General features: G+C 40.6%; 2 protein-coding genes across 5 annotated transcripts in view; both read right to left on the bottom strand.

The window, feature by feature from the left end:
- Window positions 1-559: 559 nt before the first annotated feature.
- Window positions 560-15,281, bottom strand: LOC109958632 (probable ATP-dependent RNA helicase ddx6). Of its 4 annotated transcripts, none has more exons than XM_020597437.1 (13): window positions 15,109-15,281; window positions 9,320-10,368; window positions 9,135-9,239; window positions 8,150-8,279; window positions 7,835-7,981; window positions 7,449-7,543; window positions 7,142-7,264; window positions 6,605-6,733; window positions 6,143-6,259; window positions 5,679-5,742; window positions 4,861-4,962; window positions 4,134-4,353; window positions 560-4,047 (listed from the first exon to the last, which is right to left on the bottom strand). In XM_020597437.1, the coding sequence occupies exons 2-12, from the start codon at window positions 9,560-9,562 to the stop codon at window positions 4,139-4,141; spliced, it is 1,470 nt and encodes a 489-aa protein (XP_020453093.1). In that variant the 5' UTR covers window positions 9,563-10,368; window positions 15,109-15,281; the 3' UTR covers window positions 560-4,047; window positions 4,134-4,138. The 4 variants fall into 4 exon arrangements, with proteins under 4 accessions (XP_020453093.1, XP_020453091.1, XP_020453092.1 ...); XM_020597435.1 differs by lacking the exon at window positions 15,109-15,281 and adding an exon at window positions 11,843-12,027; XM_020597436.1 differs by lacking the exon at window positions 15,109-15,281 and adding an exon at window positions 11,832-12,027.
- Window positions 15,282-16,429: 1,148 nt separating this feature from the next.
- Window positions 16,430-19,743, bottom strand: part of lipea (lipase, hormone-sensitive a) — an 11,359-nt gene continuing 8,045 nt past the window's right edge. Inside the window, 2 exon segments of the mRNA XM_020597684.1 lie at window positions 16,430-17,724; window positions 18,575-18,939. Of these exon segments, the coding sequence (XP_020453340.1) occupies window positions 17,467-17,724; window positions 18,575-18,939 (623 nt within the window). The 3' untranslated portion in view covers window positions 16,430-17,466.

The raw sequence follows: 19,743 nt of genomic DNA on the forward strand, positions 1-19,743 counted from the left end.
ATAATGTGCATCTGCGTCGTTTCCTAACCGGAGGATTAGCGGTTCGATTCCCGGCTTGTCCAGTCAACATGTCGAGGTGTCCTTGAGCAAGACACTGAACCCCCATTTGCTCCCAGTGATGTCACCGGTGTGCGAATGCGTGAGTGCTTGGGAGTGCGAATGGCCGAATAATGTGAAAGCGCTTTGAGTGTGCTGTAAAAGCATAGAAAGGCGCTATACAAGTATAAGACCATTTACCATACTTGTTATAAACCTACACAGGCTTAATTGTAATGCAAGCCTTTAATGCTACTGAAACTAGTGCTTTTAGATGTTTCAAGATCTGCAGATAACCTGCTATTTATGCCTTTTCATTTGCAGGATGTGCATTCAGTCTCCACAGAACAGCAAGATGTTATTAGAAACTATGTTTACCTCTTCCAAAGAGTTCAACATTGTTTACAGATTGAAGGAAAACTGACAGTAAAACTCCAAATATTGAAGACATCAGGTACCTAAAATAATCTATTTGAAGCACAGGTGTATATTTAACCACAGGTGGAATGACAAGCCAACAAAGTGAATTTCTGTTCAATTTATTCAATTTCAGAGCCCCTGCATGTATTTCCATGTTACAACAGTTGAGGACAAAGTGATCAACACAAGTCACTGAAATACCTTGTGTATTTTCAATGTATTTTTTTATAACAGACAAAAAGAAAATGTAATAGTGACATTGTTGCAGTACCAACAAATCAGAATTGAGGTTTTAAATCTGTGATTTTTAAAAAAATGGGACAAAATTACCGATTCCAAAACAGGAAATCTTGTTTTAGTTTATTGGATTTCAAGTCCAAAATAATGCAACTCACTTTAATGTGACAGTGAAATTTGTATGAGAAACAGAGTGAACCCAAGAAACTGACTCCAGGAGCAGTTTTTGAAAAGAAAACCGAATTCTTACATAAGAGGAGCAAACTGAACCAACATTTTCTGAGCCAATTCAGACACTGGATTTCAACTCCTTTCTATCCATGTTGTAGCGAAATACTGATGCAATTTAGCCTCACCTACATTCCAACCACAGAGATTCAAGAGCCAATTAGAAGTTGTAACATCTTTTCTATCCATACAGAAGAAACACTGCTGTAACTGTAATAAAGGGCAGTTTTTCCTTTGTGCGCGCCGGGAGACAACGCCAGGCAAATGTCAGTGATGACATCTGATAAACAGCTGCTGACACCAGCCAAGAGCCTCGACAGGTTCAGCTACATCTAATCTCTGTTGTGTGGGGGGTCACAAAAGAGATCATGGAATGACTGTCAGGGACGTGATCAAGAACAAAAAACATCAGGCAGAAGAAAAAAAAAAAAAGTGGAAAATTTATCAACAGAGAAATTTTGGGTTGAGTGATTTTTGTCTACAAACTCCTGGATGAAGGGGGTGGGAGAGTGATCATGTCCCTGACAGCTGTAAACATCCATTCTATTTAAGACAACATTGTCTCCCACCCCCCAAAAAAAACAAACCAAGATGAGTCTGCACATGAAAACCTGTTATGCTTACATGCAGCTTCAAACACTTATTCCAAATTAACAGTTGTGCACATAAGGAACCATGTTGGCTGCAGTTCTGCTCAAAGTGATGTTCCCAGGGACAAACTGTGAATTCAGAAATGGTTTAGTTGAAGCTTGCATCTAAACATAATGATACAAAACAAAACAGCCTGTTATGGCTGCAAACACATTTTACACACCTTGTTTAGACAGTTGCCTGCAAGTTAAACAGCACACACACACACCTGAATGTCTCACACACTCATTTGACATCCCACTTTTTTGGTTTTGCTTCAGTGTAAGTCCTGAAAATCTCTTTCAAAGAAAACAAAAGGAAACTAACTTCTCCCTCTGCCATGAAGCAAAGCGTTTTCTTTTGTCCCTAATTGTAAACAATGAATCATTTACAATTTTGTTTCCTCAAAATGATTCACAACACCTCGTATGAAGATTGCCCTAGTCGAAAACAGGTTAAGTTGGGGGGGAATCACAGCACTTCGATCATCCATCACATAAATGCGGAACAGGTTCAAGAGGATCACAGTGCTTCACTCTCCTGAAACTCTCTGCTGTACAACTTGGCACTCTCTGGTATTTAAAACAAGCAGCGCACAAGGTGTTCTGTTTACTTCTGAGGGAAAAACAACTTCTGTATTTGCTTTAAGTACCAGAGGGAAGGAAAGATTCAAGACGCCTAAAGAGCGTCTGATAAAACACCTGGCTTCTGCAAACCCACCCCAAAAAAAGCTCCAGAAATTACCCAGTGCCAAAGCCTCACAGTGCCCTCCCCCAAACTGCTTTAAGCAACATCAAAATAAATCTTAAAAAGCAAAAATACTTTTTTTCATTTTGAATCAGTGATGCTCTGTAAGGGGAGGACAAAAAAGAAAAGTCACAGCTGCCTGTTTAAAGATGCTACAATTTTGCTTTCAAAAACAGTCCACCCCTTACAAAAGATAATACATTTTTAGAGTGAAGTGATAAAACATAGCTGTGCTGGGGGAACAAACAAAAAAAAATAAAATAAATTCGCATCTCTGCTGCTGCAGAAAAGAAAAGAAAGAAAAGTGAACTTTTATGGATTTTAGTCGTTCAATTGAAGCTCAATATGGTTTTTGACAGACTGAGCAGGTTTCAACACACTACAGTCCATAAAACAATTTCATACCCTTGATGCGGTTTCATAAAAGCATAGTCTAAAGGTGGTTTTCTAATACAAGAGCAGCAACACAAAGAGCTTGGTAACCACTGGGCTGCATTAACACATTCACAAACTCCAATTTTGCCATGATGGGGCTTAAAAAGAAAAGGTTACCTTGGGATTTGTAAAACTGCCTTACAGACCTGATGTTTCCACACTGTAACAGAAACCTGAATGTATGGGTGGAAAAAGAAAAAGACAATTCAAACTATTGTTTTGCACCAACGTCAACAAAAACCCTATGAACCTTCATCTCTTGCACCGACTGATACTCCATTACTTGTCAGTGTAGAAATGGTAAATGTCACTATCAAAACTGCTTCAAACCTTCTAATGCATCAGTCGCACTAGATCAACAACAACTAGTTACTGTGGTCGATAGATTTTACAGTATCCACCGCCCAAATGTGTTTTTATGCAAACAAACCAAACAGCAGCAGCAGCTGTCTGCAGGAAAACTAACCAGCAACAGCAGGTGGCTGCTATTCATTTCCCATGCTGATTGTGTGGCTGCAGGCTAACATCGATCAGTCGAAGGCTTGTGGCTTTAGGCCGTCTTCTCATAATAACTCTGCTCATGTACTATACATAGTGAAAGGGGAAAAACAGTCACGCCGTATTTAAATAAAGCTGCCCTTTTTATTGCATGGTTCACATTAAAAGAAAAGCATTCGGGGATGTTCTCAACGAGCGAGTTGTTTCGACACCTCTCAGCAGGAGAGTGTGTCTGAGTGTTTTATTCCCTTGCATAACAGATGTTTAAATACAATCTGGATAGTTATTTATTTCATCTTGTTTGTGCTCGTACTCTGCTGCAGAAGCAGCCAACTATGAATGGATGAGTGCATGTAGGAGCATGTGGGGACAACACACACTGCTGTTGTCACTAAGTGACAACAGCAGTGTGTGTGTGTGTGTGTGTACAGAATGACTGGCAATGATAAGAGTCTCTAAGGACAACAGGTTCAAAACAGCTTTGATACTCATCGGCTCTGCTGTCTTTGTTTCAACAGTCACCACGCTCTAACACACACACACACACACACATTCTTCGAGAGTAAAAATTATCTAAGCTTGAACACAGGACAGTTTAGTCTGTGTTTGGGGCAAAACAATAGTTTGACTTTTCAGTGAATTAAAACAATGCGGCAGCTCTTTTTCAGGAAAAGCTGAGGAACGGTCTAAAAATAAAAACAGCCTTTATATCCGTTTCCTAGACTGAAAACATGAGAAATGTGAAACTAAAGCGTTGCTTGAAGCCTGTGTGCAAGCGCTGACATCTGTGCAAAAGGCCTGGTGTTTCCTAACGTCCTGAAAGAAGACAAAACCAAGATTAGGAAGATGTGTCTTACATTTTCATGTATGAAAAGCCTAAAAATGATCTCAAAGTGTTTCACCTGCTTTAGGTGCTGTCCTGTTGGCGTCCCGGTTTTTCTTCGGCCTCCTCCATGCCACTGTCGGCGCCGACTGAGTGGTACTCTGCCACATAGAGGCTCTTGTCGATGCTGCCTGGAATGGGCTTGATGTCAGTGACCAGCTGGTCTTCAATGGCCTTCAGGTTGAAGCGATCCTCTGATGTGATGAGGTTTATGGCCAAGCCCAGGTGGCCAAACCTCCCTGAAAGTAGGAGAACATGTTTAGTATAAAAATTCACTATTACATCCTTCACCCATCATATCTAATCTTTTCACAATAAGGACTAGCTTTTACTGAGTGTTTACAGCAAATTGAAAGCCAACTCAGATCCTGCATTCTGGGAAAAACTCCAAAGCAAACAGAGCAGATGGAGCACTGGTGATGTCATCCAATGTGAAGCACTGCTACACAAACACTGCTTTAGTGCAGGTTTGAAAAATAAGAAACTAACTTGTACTGCATAAATTTTTTTTTTTTAAAAAGCTGCTGATGCATTGTACACGCTGTTCATGTTCTGATTTACCTGATTCTGTACTCCTAGCCTACATCTTGTTTGCAAACCAGTTTCTACAAAGGAGCATGAAACTTTATGGATTCAGAAAATATTCACACCCCTTTTGACACTGATGTAGATTTAATTTTACCCATTTAAAATGAATAAAATGTAAATGTACAGGAGTGGTTCATAGTATTAATAAGTGACCACACCTGATCTGCCGATACGATGGAGGTAAGTCTCAGCGTTCTTAGGGAAGTCGAAGTTGATGACTACATTGACAGCCTGGATGTCAATACCTCTAGTGAAGAGATCTATAGGTAGACAACAGAATAACAACATTATCATTCAGATTTCTGAAATTAACCTTTTGACTCACCGGCCAAGGTGGCTGGTAGATGGAAAAAAGCCAAAGGCCAAACATAGAAAACTGTCTTTTTGTGTCACATACTATACATATTTGCTTCAGGATTTCATTGAGATAATAAGGTATTATGTTGAATACAAGCAGAGGTCAAAGCAAAATTATGGTTATGGTCAGATGATAGGCTAAGACAGACTTTGACAATAGGTGTTGCGCCATGTCTGCACCGAAAACATTTCAGCTGTGTTTTTGCAACATGTGTAACCGATACAGGACAATAGGTGTTGCTCCACGTCTGCACCGAAAACATTTCAGCTGTTTTTGCAACATGTGTAACCGATACAATCGATTACATTGCCCATTTTTCGGGCCATGCATCTCCCACGCTTTACATGTGTAACAGCGACCTAAAGCACATTTTTACACTTAGCTCAGAAAGTCAGAGGCAGAGAGTGTGCATCTCAAACTTAGGTACATACAAAAGTAGGCCACCTAGAGCAGAGACTCTCAGGATACTGTCTTAGTACATGACCCTAACCTGCCAGTAAAGCCGGTAGTCTTCTCCGATTTACTCTCCAAATGGAAAATCTACCCACATTTAGCGCCTGGCGGGTATTAATTCCAGACCCTGTACTCTAAGTGTTGGAGTATGCCACAGAAACTCACCAGTGCAGACCAAGTTTCTGCACAGTCCGTTTCTGAAGTCATGGAATACACGGTTTCTATATTCCTGAAAAACAACAAGACGATGACAATATCAGCCATGCACAATACTGCACAAAAAAAGATCTTAAAACATCCAATGCATTTTGCCTTAAGACAATTAAAGACAAATAGCCTCATTTATACATGTTTTAATGCAGTGCTTAGTTCCAAAATAATCCAATTCATTGTTTACTCAGACTGTTACCTTTCATCATTTCTTTGCTCAGTGCTTTATATAGTCCAGTAAAAAAAAGTTACTTATCCAATTTATGTTGTGTAAATAAAACCACCTATTCGTTATGTTCAAAAAAGTAACACAAATAGCATATAATTAATACATTTTAAAAAGCACATTTGTTCACAGAGCAAAAAAAATGGCAAACTGGTAAAGAAAAGCCTCAAAGCTACATCACTACAGCCGATACCTGCATCATCTTAGCGTGGATATAGAAGCAGGAATAGCCCAGCTGAGTGATCTTCTTAGCCAACAGCTCCACCCTCTGAGTGGAGTTGCAGAAGATGATTGACTGGTTGATCTGAAGCTGTGGAAGAGGGGGGAGGGGGTGTTGATTATGAACTGCTATCGCATCAACCTTATGACCTGAATGGCTCCTGGTCCAAACATGAAGCTGACAAAAGTACTGTTTAAAAAGTAACTGAAGATGTTCATAAAATTCTCCAAAAATAATAAATTCCAGCCACTGAACTACAACCATGGTATGTCTGGAAATGGGATTTTTCAACAAACATTTCTGTATCTGCTGCCACTCAGGCCACTTGTGTTTATGACAACATAGTATTTTGCACCATTCCCTTGTGGAAAGATGTGTGTTTGTGAGTGCAGGTTGCACAGTTTCTATTGCACCAGCAGTGAATTAGTCCGTTACCCTGGAGAACAGTGTGTTGAGGCAGTGGACTTTCTGCCTCTCAGTGACGTAGGCGTAGAACTGAGTAATGCCCTTCAGAGTCAGCTCCTCCATCAGGTTTATCTCGTAGGGTTTCTGAAGGTGCTTGGCCTACAACAAGGAAAGAGAGTATTACAGTGATTTCACATGTACAATCCTGTACAATTTTTCTCAGTTCAGTAAAACCTGACGTCGTGAGGGGTTTTTTTGGGTCAGATTTACAATTTTTCTGTGCTGTAGGAATTCAACACTAGAAATACTGAGATTAAAGAAGTACTCACATCTGTACTGTACATTTTAAATATCTTCTAACAACTGCGTAACAGGAAGACTTTTGACATACTTTCAACTTTCTCAACATTCAAATCCTGTGACTGCTAGCTGAAAAGTCTACAACAGACAAACACAGAACTGGGAGCAGTGGGAGCACAGCTTGGCCTGTAGTGCAGGCTGAGTGGTGCCAAGTGGCCCTGAGCCATTGGCCTGGACGAACGGTGCAGCAGTTAGCCGACTACTTACCATGAACTTCTGCACACTGATGGGGAAGGTTGCAGAATAAAGCAGGATCTGTCTGTTCTTGGCCAGGAAGCCAATGATATCCTCAATGAGCACCACAAAGTCCTGAGACAGCAGCTTATCCGCCTGAGAGGAAATGGAGACAATTTAACATGAAGCAGACTCAGTTCCAACCTAACAAAAAACACATTTTCAAAGAAAATGGAATAAAGACTTGAGTCATTTCCATGTCAAACACTATTTTGACAATACACTCCTGATTACATGCAGATTTTACTGTATTTTTTTAAACAACTACGTTCGTGTTTACCTCATCCATAACCATCATCTGGACTTTATCCACCTTTGCCACTCCCTTCTTTATTAAGTCCAGGATCCTGCCAGGTGTGGCAATGACCACGTGCACTGATGTGGAAAACAGGAGAGAATCACACTTGCACTGTGCACAACATTAACATCTTTACAACTGGAAATTTAACACTGCTACTTTGACAAACTAAAGGTACTGCAACAATATCTATAAACGTCTGTCCTTTCTACAATGCAGGATGTTTTATAAGGTAGGTGAACTCCACAAGCCAGCGTACAGATCAGCCTGATTTTTGTATTGGTGTGATATTTGTCCACACATGACACTGCACTGTTTGGATAAAAAGCCACAAGGGAGGTCAGTGAAAAGACCCAGTGGATTCTTACCAGTCTCATCCAGGCGCATGATGTCATCACGTAGGATGGTGCCCCCGGTGGTGGCCATGACTTTGACTCCTCCCAGGTGTTTGCTGATCTGGATGCAGATCTGGCTCACCTGCAGCGCCAGCTCACGAGTGGGTACCATAACAATGGCTGAAGAACAACAATATACAAGAAAGATTGCAATTAAAATTGATAAATGATTTCAAAGTGAATGCATCCTACAGCACTAACAGGACAAGAAGACAGCTGCCCGACTGAGGACAAACACTGATCAGAAATGTGATGAGTGAAAAAAAAACAAGGGGGGGGGGGGGTCACCCTGTATGTGGTCCTTTTTCAGGTCTATCCTCTCCACCAGCGGGATGAGATAGGCTCCACTTTTCCCTGTTCCATTTTTAGCCCGGGCCAGAATATCCCGTCCAGACAGGGCAATGGGAATGCTCTCCTCCTGCAAGGAACAGAAAAAAAAAAAAAAATTTAAACCATTTTATCTTTAGTTTCATCTTGTCACTATGGTAACATGGTTCTCTCATCTGAATGAATGTGAAAAAGTGAAAAAGGAAAACATCTATGTACAAACAATGGTGAGTTTTCTGTACTAAAACAATAACAGAGAGGTGCCTTGATCTCAAAATGCAATGTAAGCTGGCAACAGCAATGACCTGTCAATCAACAATCAGTGTTTAGATGAACGTTTGTGTGACTGAGAGCATCTCCAAGTTAACCAAACAACCAACTGGATATTTCTCTGTACCGTGACAGGGACAGTAGTTAGAAAGTCACTTTCAGCTTTTCCCGTTTTAGGGGTTACCACAGCGAATTGTCACCCTGACAACTCGCATGTTGACATTTGGCATGTGTTTTACGCTGGATGCCCTTCCTGACGCAACCCTGACTCGAACAGGGGCCGCAGTGCCGAGAATGCTGTGCCTTAACCACTAGTAGTTGAAGCCATTAAAAAGGTTACCTTCCACAAGAAGACATGAGAGAGGTTATAATACAGCTGGGAAGTAATTACTGTGAAGGGCAATAATATAAAAGAGCAAAATGTAGTCTATTTTACAAGCAAAGAAACTATTAACATAACTGACATGTACTGAACTAGCTATGTTAAATTAGCCACAAAAGCTAGTTGGGTGCCCTTATGTAAATAACATAAATATGCAAGAATTTCCTTTGAATAGTTTTATATACACGATATAAACACAGGGTCCCAGCTTCAAATACGACAACAACAATAAAATCTGTTTATGCATCAGGTTACTCTGATTAGCTGAGAAAAACTGATAGAAATAAACCCTACCTGGATAGGGGACGGTTTCTCCCAACCCATTTCAAAGATGCCCATCAGGAGTTCACGTTTGAGACAATAATCTTCAAATTCATTGCCCTTAGTGGCTGTCACATCCTGCAATTGGACACAGGTTAGTATGGCAATAGAAACATACTTACAAGTTATAGAACAGTTAGGTATCCAGTGCGACTTACTGAGGTTTTGACCCTGTTGTCTTTGGGAGGGAGCTTTAGGCTCTTTTTCCAGTCATCTCCAAACCTGATGCCTCCTGCATCCTGAGGGGCACTGCTTGCTTTCTGGGGTGCACCCAAAGCCTTTCCTTGAGTTGTGGATGCAGGCTGGACTGAAGTTGGTTTGGTCTGTCCTCTGAGCTGTCCGTTCTGCTTACTCAGTCCCATGACGACTGGGCCAACATTTTCTGTTCTGGCCGTTGCCATTCTTCCTGTTCTTCTTGTATTTTTTTTCCTTCAAAGTATTAGATTTTTGCCTCTGAGGTTTTTCCTTTTTAAAAATTCTCTTCAAAAGTAAAAAAGTTTAATAAAGTATTAACAAACAATATACTCTATTCTTTGAGTCCAAATTTGTAGTATTTACATATACACATGTACGTGCAGTTCGATCCCCTTTAACAACAGAGTGACTGACGTACGAGAACAAAAACAAATTTTTATACAAGAGCTCTTCAAAATGAAGAGAAATTTGCATTCATATGCATGAATATACTTGCCCACAATATAGAAAAATTATATGTGAACAAGTATCAAAGCGGTTCAAGTCCTGAAATAGAACAACTAAGACTATCTGAACCTGGGCAACAACTTCTTCAGTATGATCTTTGTTCAACTTTTAGAGTTGGAGTATTTTTATGTTTCCACTTTGAGTCCATAAGAGCTGTTCAATATCCCTGTTCTTGAAAAAAAAAAAGGGATGTCCAACTTTGTACAAGTTTTCCCCCAAAATCATGTAGTCTGTAATGCTCTGAATGTATTTTTGCTGTCTTGTTCCACAGGTGGGAACAAAAGGAGGATCCTGAAATCACAAGTCATACAAGGGGTTTTCTAGTCCAAAGCCAAACAGCTTTCCACCCCTTCCAAGTCCGCAGTGCGCGTTTCCTCTCAGCTGCAGTTGTTCAATCCTCTGTCCCTAGACACCACAGGTCTTCAGGTCGTGTGTGAAGTGTGTGAGTGTGGCTGTGTTCAACCCGCTACCTACTCAAAGTCAGCCAACAACTCCAACTTGTCACCTGAAAGAAATTCAACAGAAAGTTCACTAATCATCCAGGTGATAAACAGAAATGTTAATCCAGTTTTGAACATTGTTTAGGCAATTAATCACATAGGAAATACCAAACATTTAACCATATAAAAAGTACCAAATGTTTGCCCATGACAGTCTTTAATGCAGGATTTACAAGTTTTCTCACCATGTATGCATAAACTGAATACTTACTGTGAAATGAGACAACATAAGTAGGGCTCAAACTAACCATTTACATTTACACATCCTCAAACTGTGGTGTTTGTGCCCCATAAAAGTATAAGGAATTTCTACTTGTCAAGTCATGTCAAGATTTTTATTTGCCATGTATGCATAGACAGTCTAAGCAAATAGGAATACTTGTGGCCCAACATTAAATACACCTATGAATTTTGAACTGTAAGAGTAATTTTTCTTTTTCAGATTAATATAAAATATTTTAGATGTTCCTTAAAACATTTAAAGATGCAACAGAAGTTTAAAAATAAACTCCAGTATCAAATATTTTTTCTTCTTTCCTGCTATTAATAATCTGGTAACTCTTAAGATTTATTTTATCCGCCAGACTGGGAACCAATCAGCAAATTCACTAATATATCACTTTATGTTTGTGGTAACGTAAGACAAGTAATCGACTTCAGCAATATTAAAAACCTAAACAATGACAAAAACATTCTTTCTTGTTGCAACAGTGATCAACACTAACCACCATGCTAGAACAGTGAAAGGCTTTCGCTAATTCACTCACAGTGGCTTAGTTTAAGATAGCACCGGTGAACTCGTCAGGTCTTCATAGGCAGATTAAGTCAACCCGAATATCAACATTTAAAATCGGACTGATATACGATAAAGGCTCTGGGTGATTTAAACTAAGTTTGATATCAGAATTCATCAACGGTCAAAAGGTGCAAGTCGTCAAACTTTACATTAGCTAATTTTCTTGTGCCTCGACTGTTTGTTTTTTCTTTTAGATTAACTTTAACGGCTATTTTCAGTCGTTTTTCCTACAAGGGTTACCGCTAATTAAATCTGAGGTGTGAACCCCATTTGTGTATCTATGTTAGGCCCGTATCTTCCTTTGAAAATCAATAATTTAACATTACGTTAATGCTAGGTCTCAAGAGAAACAACATTAGGTAGGCTACTACTAGCGCTAAGCTATCAAACCATAAAGCCATTGCAACACATTAAATTTAATACTAAATTTGCTTACAAAATGATACTGGGTATAAAGTGTAAACAGCAATAACAATGCATACCGCTACCATTATGGTTTGTTTTTTTGCAAATGTAATCATTAACGCAATGTTAATATAGCTAGCACGAAAAGCAAGACGGTTAGCCTAAAGGCTAATTTGGCACAAGTAACTCTTCTTGCTAACGTTAGCCATGTGCTAGTCTGCTCACAACAACTCGCATTTTAACAGAAACTGAACGGTTCCAACTCACCGCAAACCTACCTTAGTTTATCGTTTATTTTACAGAAGATGGTCAGTTTGTGGTTGATCAACTACTTTCTTTGTTAGTCACGTTTTTATAACTGATTTTTTTCTTTAAATAAATCGCCTCTATTTCTTCTTCCTTTAAACCAACATGGTCGCCTACTTCTTCGCCTTCTCTCCTTCGGCGTTTCTCTCCTGCTTATCACACGTGAGACTCCGCGACGCTACTGCCACCTGCCATCACATATAATTACTGCTATGGGAGGACGTGCATGAAAAAAAAATCATTTTTGACAAGACTTTAACAATATTACATGCGATTACAGGAATATAATTATCCAAAACAAAAATCAGATTACCTGAGTTGTACTGTTTCAAGTTTTCTCTTTTAAATGGCTTCATGTTCACTGTAAAAGGGTCGCTGTGAATTTCACAGTACTGGCAGCTAAATGCCAGTAAGTAAACCCTGGATGTGAAAATGTTCACAATATCATTACTGTGTTTTCATTTATGGTATCCTTACAGTGTTCCGATTAAATAATATGACTATTTTCAAATACTGTCCCACTGAATTGAATGGGGAAGCGCATGCAAACCTTTGGTGGCAGTATATAAATTTTATAAAAATGTTTTTATATGATGACACCCACTTAGAGATTTGAATTGATTTTCATTGGTATTCTTTCTTTGGCTGGTATGACCATGAAACTGGTATTAAACATAGTATTTAAAATCTTCACAAGTCTTGAATTTATGTAACTTATTGAAGCCTGAGGAAACCTGGTTGTAAAAAGCCCTAAATTACATTCTCATGTCTTGCTATTTTGATGTATGACAGGACAGGAAAAGAATAACATAAATTTGTTGAGTGCTTGCTGTTTGTGTGAAGATATAAGATAAAATGCTGAGTCACTGGGCAATTTTTAATGTTTATTAAAATAAAAAAACTGTCAAATCAATAAGGTTTTACCTGAAAAAGGCAGTACTCCAATTACAAAACACAAAATCTGCAAATGATCACAATCACAGGAAACAGGAAGATTCCAGATGGGTATTAATTTCTTTGTGTCTCACTTGTGATCCAGTTTTCTTTTCTGTACACTAGGTGAGCCGACATCATGATTTAAACTGCAGTGTACACATTAGTGAGTTTTCAGTTTAAACAAATAGTTACATATATTTGTTCTGTTCATGTCTTTTCATTTATTGAAATGACACAGTTATGGAACCGTGTGTTAAATTGCCTTTTCTGTATCATTTTTACATACGTTTACATTTGGGCCAACAAAAACCAACTTTGACCACCAAATTTAGGGGCTTGGTGGCCCATGGGGCCAGTGCTTAAAAATATTAGGGTCTATCCCTGAATAGACATCACCTAGTGTACACGGATCAGCCTCAACATTAAAACCACCTGCCAAGTATTGTGTAGGTCCACCTTGTTCTGCCAGAACAGCTCTAACCCGTTGAGGCATGGACTCCACAAGACCTCTGAAGGTGTCCTCTGGTATCTGGCACCAAGACGTCATCAACAGATCCTTCAAGTCCTGTAAGCTGTGAGGTGAGGCCTCCATATCTTGGATTTGTTTTTCCAGCACATCCCACAGATGCTCAACTGGATTGAGATCTGGGGAGTTTGGAGGCCAAGTCAACACCTTGAATTCGCTGTCATGTTCCTCAAACCATTCCTGAACACTTTTTGCAGTGTAGCAGGGAGCATCATCCTGCTGAAAGAAGCCACTGCCATCAGGAAATACTTTAGCCATGAAGGGGTGTACTTGGTCAGCAACAATGTTTAGGTAGGTGGTACGTGTCAAAGTAATATCTACATGAATGACAGGACCCAAGGTTTCCCAACAGAACATTGCCCAGATCATCACACTGTCTCCACGAGCTTGCCACCTTCCCGTGGTGCTTCCTGGTGTCAACTCTTCCTCAGGTAATCGACGCACGTGCACCTGGCCATCCACATGATGTAAAAGAAAACGTGACTCACCGGACCAGGCCACCTTCTTCCATTTCTCCATGGTCCAGTTCTGATGCTCACGTGCCCATTGTAGGCGCTTCTGGTGGAGGACAGGGGTCAGCACGGGCAGTCTGACTGGTCTGCGGCTACACAGTCCCATACGGAGTAAGCTGCGATGTACTGTGTGTTCTGACACTTTTCTATCAGAATCAGCATTAAGTTTTTCAGATATTTGTGCTACAGTAGCTCTTCTGTGGGACTGGACCAGACGGACTAGCCTTCCCTCCCCACGTGCATCAATAAGCCTTGGGCGCCCATGACCCTGTCGTCGGTTCACTGGTTGTCCTTCCTTGGACCACTGTTGGTAGGTACTGACCACTGCAGACCGGGAACAACCCACAAGACCTGCTGTTTCCGAGATGCTCTGACCCAGTCGTCTAGCCATCACAATCTGTCCCTTGACAAAGTCACTCAGATCTTTACACTTGCCCATCTGACCTGCTTCCAGAGCATCAACCTCTAGAATTAAATGTTCACTTGCCTAATATTTTCCACTCCTAATGATTCCTTAGTGTGCGTTGAGGTAGTTGCTGCAGGTGTTCAACCTTCTCTCTCTGGACACCACAGGTCTTATGTGAAGTGTGTGAGTGTGGCTGTGGTCAACCTGCTACCTCCTCAAAATCAGCCAACAAACCTGTTACCTAAGGTAAAAAAAAATCACCAGAAAGTTGACTAATCAATCAGGTGATTAAGAGAAAAGTGAATTTACATCTTCAGCGCAAGATTTACATAGTGTATTATGTCATAAACTGTAGACTTAGAATTTGAGTTGTGCGATCTAACTACATAAATAAGGCTCCAACTAACTTTTCATTAAAATTTAACCATTTTCATAAACTATTTACTATTACTATCAGTTACCATTTACTCAATTATTTATTTGGAACTGTAGTGTTTGGGGTTTTTGCTTATGAAATGTCCTAAAAGGTTCAAGTCTAGGACTAAATATTAGCTACCCATGCTGGGATAGCACTAACTGAAGCTAATTAACCGCTAAAGCAAGGATGCAACATGTGCATTTGACTTCACATGTGCTGCGCTTAAAAATTATACTGTGAGTGAAGGTTAAGCGACAGTAATGGTACATTTGTTGGCATTACATTCTTAGTCATTATATAACCCTTGCAATGCTATGCATGATTGGCAGCATCGTTAGCCTCAATGCTAATGTAGTACAGTACTAATACATCCACTTGCTAACGTTAGCTATGTGCTATTTTAACAGAAACTAAACGGTTCCAAGTAACCGCAAACCTACCTTAGTTTGACTGTTACTCCACAAGAAATATCCAATTTACGAATGATCAAATACTTTCATCATAAGACTCTTTAATAACGTAATTTCATTTGAAATAAATCACAATTCTTCTTCTTCTTCTTCTTCTTCTTCTTCTTCTGCTTCATCGGTACGGCAGTCTAGACGCAGCAAAGGCGTATTACTGCCCTCCACAGTTTGAAAGTTGTCATGGGCATATTATCCTATCCAGCCTATATCCGTGGTGTTCATGTTCTGATAGGGTGTATGTGGCACGGAAACTTGTATAAAAGGCACTTTTGTTGTCTGTTTTCTTCTTCAGCGACCGCAAAATTAAGTTTGGTCTTTTCTTTTCCCCATTCTCCAGGTATCACAGCTTATGTTATCACAAGTTACAACTATTTAATCAAAAACAACGAAAAAAGCAAAGGCAACAATTAAAAACATCTTTTGACTACATTGGGAAAAGAACAGCACAATGCCATTGGTTGATAAATTGAGACCTTGGAGCTAAGGTCTCTAGTTTTTTTGGTGAATGCAGTGTGTTTCCATCCATCCATTTTCTAAACCGCTTAGTCCCAAACGGGGTCACGGGGGGCTGGAGCCAATCCCAGCCAGCTGCGGGCGAGAGGCAGGGTACACCCTGGACAGGTCGCCAGCCTATCGCAGGGCCAACACACAGACGAACAACCACTCACACACACAACCACTCCTACGGGCAATTTAGAGACACCAATCAACCTATGCTGCAGGTCTTTGGACTGTGGGAGGAAGCCGGAGCACCCGGAGAGAACCCACGCAAGCACGGGGAGAACATGCAAAATCCGCACAGAAAGGCCCCAGGCTGGCCGGGGTTCGAACCCAGAACCTGCTTACTCTGAGGCAACAGCGCTAACCACCGCGCTGCCCCAGTGTCCCAGTGTGTTTTCATCTAATTTTTACCTTTTGTGAAAAGGAAATAAAACAACAGTGGTCACAATATAATATGCTCCTTTGTTTTACTCTTAAAATTTTGTTGTCAACGAATCTCGGGTACCATTTGTCAGATGCTATTTTTGGTGTTGTACCGGACTACATTATATTCAGAGGTGTCTCTATATTTTTGCCCTCCCCAGCTACAGACATGAGCCAGAATATTAGGATGTGAACCTGTTGAAGGAAGGGAGAGTGTGGAGAAAAATGTCAGTGCAGGGACCTCTACAAAGACAGGTGTGTCGCCACTAGCTCTCTAATGCATTTTCTCACAATACATTTTCAAAGTAATTGCAGAATTGATATATTTTGTGACTTTGAATTTTTTTAATTCATGATTTGTTGACAGGTAAACCAAGGCTGCTTGACAGTCAGTTATTGTGAAATGCAGAAGAATACAAAGAAATGTGCAATACAGGGCCACAAAAATATTTTCATAAAGACTAATATCTCTACATTTTTACCTTAACCAGTAGTTGTTTCAAGAAAAATAGTTGTGGATTTGAGTAATGAGGGGCCTGTGCCAGTCGAGCTTTTTCTAGCAATGCCTCTGGTGTACAATAACAGCAGCAATCACATAAATGTGAAATTCTACTGAACATGGAAAATTGAACAGTTTCTACATAATGCATATTACCATTAAAATTAAATCCCTAATTAAACAACTTCTGATTTACATGTACAACATGACCTTAATGAGGTAGAGATTTATCAGTTGGCTGCACAGAACAGGTTGTGCTAATAGAAGATAGAACAGTCAGGAGAGACTGTAGTCAAAGGCTTAAAATAAAAATACACACAGTACTTTAACACCAGCAGTTTTGTTTTAATACTTTTCAGTATAACAGTGTTAAATATTCATAATTAGACAGTATGAATAAGTTAGACACATCCACATTCTGCTGGTAAATGGAAGGTGAAGGCCTCATCATATGTTGTAAAGTGACAAGCTGGCAAAAACATTATTTATTATTTAATAAATCTAATTAAATTATACATTCAATCCAGATATAATAACAGTACAGTCTACCTGGAATGTGTTTCCTGTACAAGTAAGCCTTTAACCCTGGGCAGTTTAATAATATAGACAGCTATTGTTCATACACAAAGACTATGCAAAACAGCAGTGCTTTAAATCCAAGGCACAACGGTTTCCATTACTGAAATATGTCAAGTTCAATCACTGCAAGTTTAAGTTGGTCTGTAATATTCTCAATGTATGTAAATCCTTATGGACAAATACAAATTATTTACTTTTTGCCATCTAGGATCATATTAAAGCTGATTGTAAAAAGTTAGAGTTGTTAGTCACTCTCTGCATCATTGCTGCATGCAGACAATGTTGTGCAGTGCAAGTTTAAAGTGCTGTGTCCCTAAGCTCCCTTGTAGTCAGCCTGATGGATTGCTACTCTGGTGAGTGTCTTCCAGCTTTAGCCATTTGTGAGAGGGACATTCTTGCTGAAAGATCTCCTTTATTCGTGCCACGCAGATCTCTGCAGCAAATTCTGTCTCCTTGGTAAGCTGAGAAAGGCTGAGAAAGCCATGAGGGAGGTCCTCAACCACTGTCAGACTCACAGGCTGGCCCATGTCTCGCAGCTTCTTGGCAAACATCACCGAGTCATCTAGAAAGGCATCCAGAGCAGAGGCCTGTGAGGAGACATGGAGGAATAAAAAAAAAAAGTACTGATGAAAATGAAACTTGGAAGAAAAAAAACTAATTCTACTGGGAATAACAGGAATAACTGGATTTTTTGAGTCTGATTTTGATATTTGCTAGTTATAATAATCCAAAAATTAAATACTGGCTGGTAGTTTTTTTCTTTACAACCCATCTTTGTATGGGTCCATTATATTTATTTATTTATTTGCTTTTGAAATTGTTACCAACATACATACTGAGCCAACACAGACTGGCTGGAAAATTACTTTCTAACTTAAAGTTGCATTACTTTGTTTGGCCACTTGGGGACAGTGTTGAGCTGAAAACAACTCACTGGCATTGAGTAGGATCTTATGAAGTCCTTCAATCTAATCAGTTTATTTGGCCAAATATGTTAAACACACAAGGAGTTTGTTTCCAGTACAGAACCGAGACAGCCATCTGTGGCACCAACTTATACTGATAGCTCTAACCATCAGGGGGAACTTGGGGTTTAGCGTCTTGCCCAAGGACACTTTGACGTGTGGACTGCAGGCACCGTGATTCATACAACTTTTCAGGTGGGAGAGGACTGTTCTACCCACTGAACCACATTTCTGTTACTGTCCCTTGCTGTTTTACAAACCCAACAGACACAAAGCAACATTAGCATTAATTAACTGTTATGTTTCTGATAATCTGCCAGGTCTTTCAAGAGAAATGTCTGGCTCTTTAGCTGCTAAATGCTTCACTATGTTCAACTCTGTCATTTTGGTGCTAAGCAGGTAGTGCGCAGTACAGTATGGAGGAGCTATAAAAACAGTCTCAGGCTCCCTCAGTTTCTTTTCCCTGTCTTACCACTAAGTGTACAGGTGGCAGGCCTCTCAGGAGGTTGTCTGGAGCCAGCAGAGGTGACACAAACGGGTTCCTGACAATGGGAAGGGTGGTGGGGTGAACAAATGACAGGCACTCAGAGCGCAGGGGCTGAAAACCCTGGGGGTACATCATGTCACAGTTTGGTGTGGAGATACGAGTTGATGTCCTGTGGGTTTCATCACTTTGGGAACTCCTCTGCAATGATGAACTCCGTAAGGGGTCAAGAAAAGACTGAATCCAGTTGGAAGCCCCCTGGGTGAGATCACCGAGCAGCATGGCCGTGTCCCTGCCAAGAGCGCTCAGACTGCTGCTTTCCACTGCAGGCTGCAGCGTCTGGGACTCTGCACCTGGAAGGAGATGATGTGAGCTTAGCAAAAGGAACAAAGACTCTGTAGAGACAAACGAGGATAAAAGGAAGGAATAATTCATTCATTCATTCATTTTCTACCGCTTAGTCCCTGAACGGGGTCACGGGTGGGGCCGGAGCCAATCCCGGCCGGCAATCGGGCGAAGGCGGGGTACGCCCTGGACAGGTCGCCAATCCATCGCAGGGCTAACACATAGATGAACAACCACACATACACGCACGCACTCCTATGGGCAATTTAGAGACACCAATCAACCTAAGCTGCATGTCTTTGGTCAGTGGGAGGAAGCCAGAGCACCCGGAGAGAACCCACGCAAGCACGGGGAGAACATGCAAACTCCACACAGAAAGGTCCCAGGTGGGGCCCGAACCCGGAACCTGCTCGCTGTGAGGCAACGGCGCTAACCACTGTGCCACCGTGCTGCCCCAAAGGAAGGAATAATACAACAAAATGTAGCTCTTCATGATTCAACTGCGACTCATTTCTGAAAGTTTTCTGCTGCCACATGGAATACAGTAGCTACAGTAGCTATGTATAATACAAATACTTTTATGAGTGGCTTTGTAAAAAAGTGCTGGTACTCGTGTCGCTGAAATCCAGGAGCTGACAGACAGACATCTCTGGAAGTACGTTGACTTGGCAAGAAACCCAGCAGACGATGTGACACGAGGGAAAAGGTTGCGAGACCTTATTGTCCCTAATAGATGGAGCAATGGACCTCCTTTCCTTCTACAACACCCTGATTCATGGCCAGAGGATCCTACTACTGACCAAGCAGAAGAC

Source organism: Monopterus albus, unplaced genomic scaffold (assembly GCF_001952655.1).
Source record: "Monopterus albus unplaced genomic scaffold, M_albus_1.0 scaffold34.1, whole genome shotgun sequence".
NCBI lineage: Eukaryota > Metazoa > Chordata > Actinopteri > Synbranchiformes > Synbranchidae > Monopterus > Monopterus albus.

What these genes read in the sequence shown, in the direction of transcription:
- LOC109958632 (XM_020597437.1), bottom strand. Translation starts at nt 9,562, where the DNA reads ATGGCAACGGCCAGAACAGAAAATGTTGGCCCAGTCGTCATGGGACTG. An exon ending in TCCACGCTAAGATGATGCAG is followed by an intron (nt 5,743 to 6,142) that starts GTATCGGCTGTA and finishes GTTGTTTTTCAG; the next exon opens with GAATATAGAAACCGTGTATT. An exon ending in CAGAAACTTGGTCTGCACTG is followed by an intron (nt 4,963 to 5,678) that starts GTGAGTTTCTGT and finishes GTCTACCTATAG; the next exon opens with ATCTCTTCACTAGAGGTATT.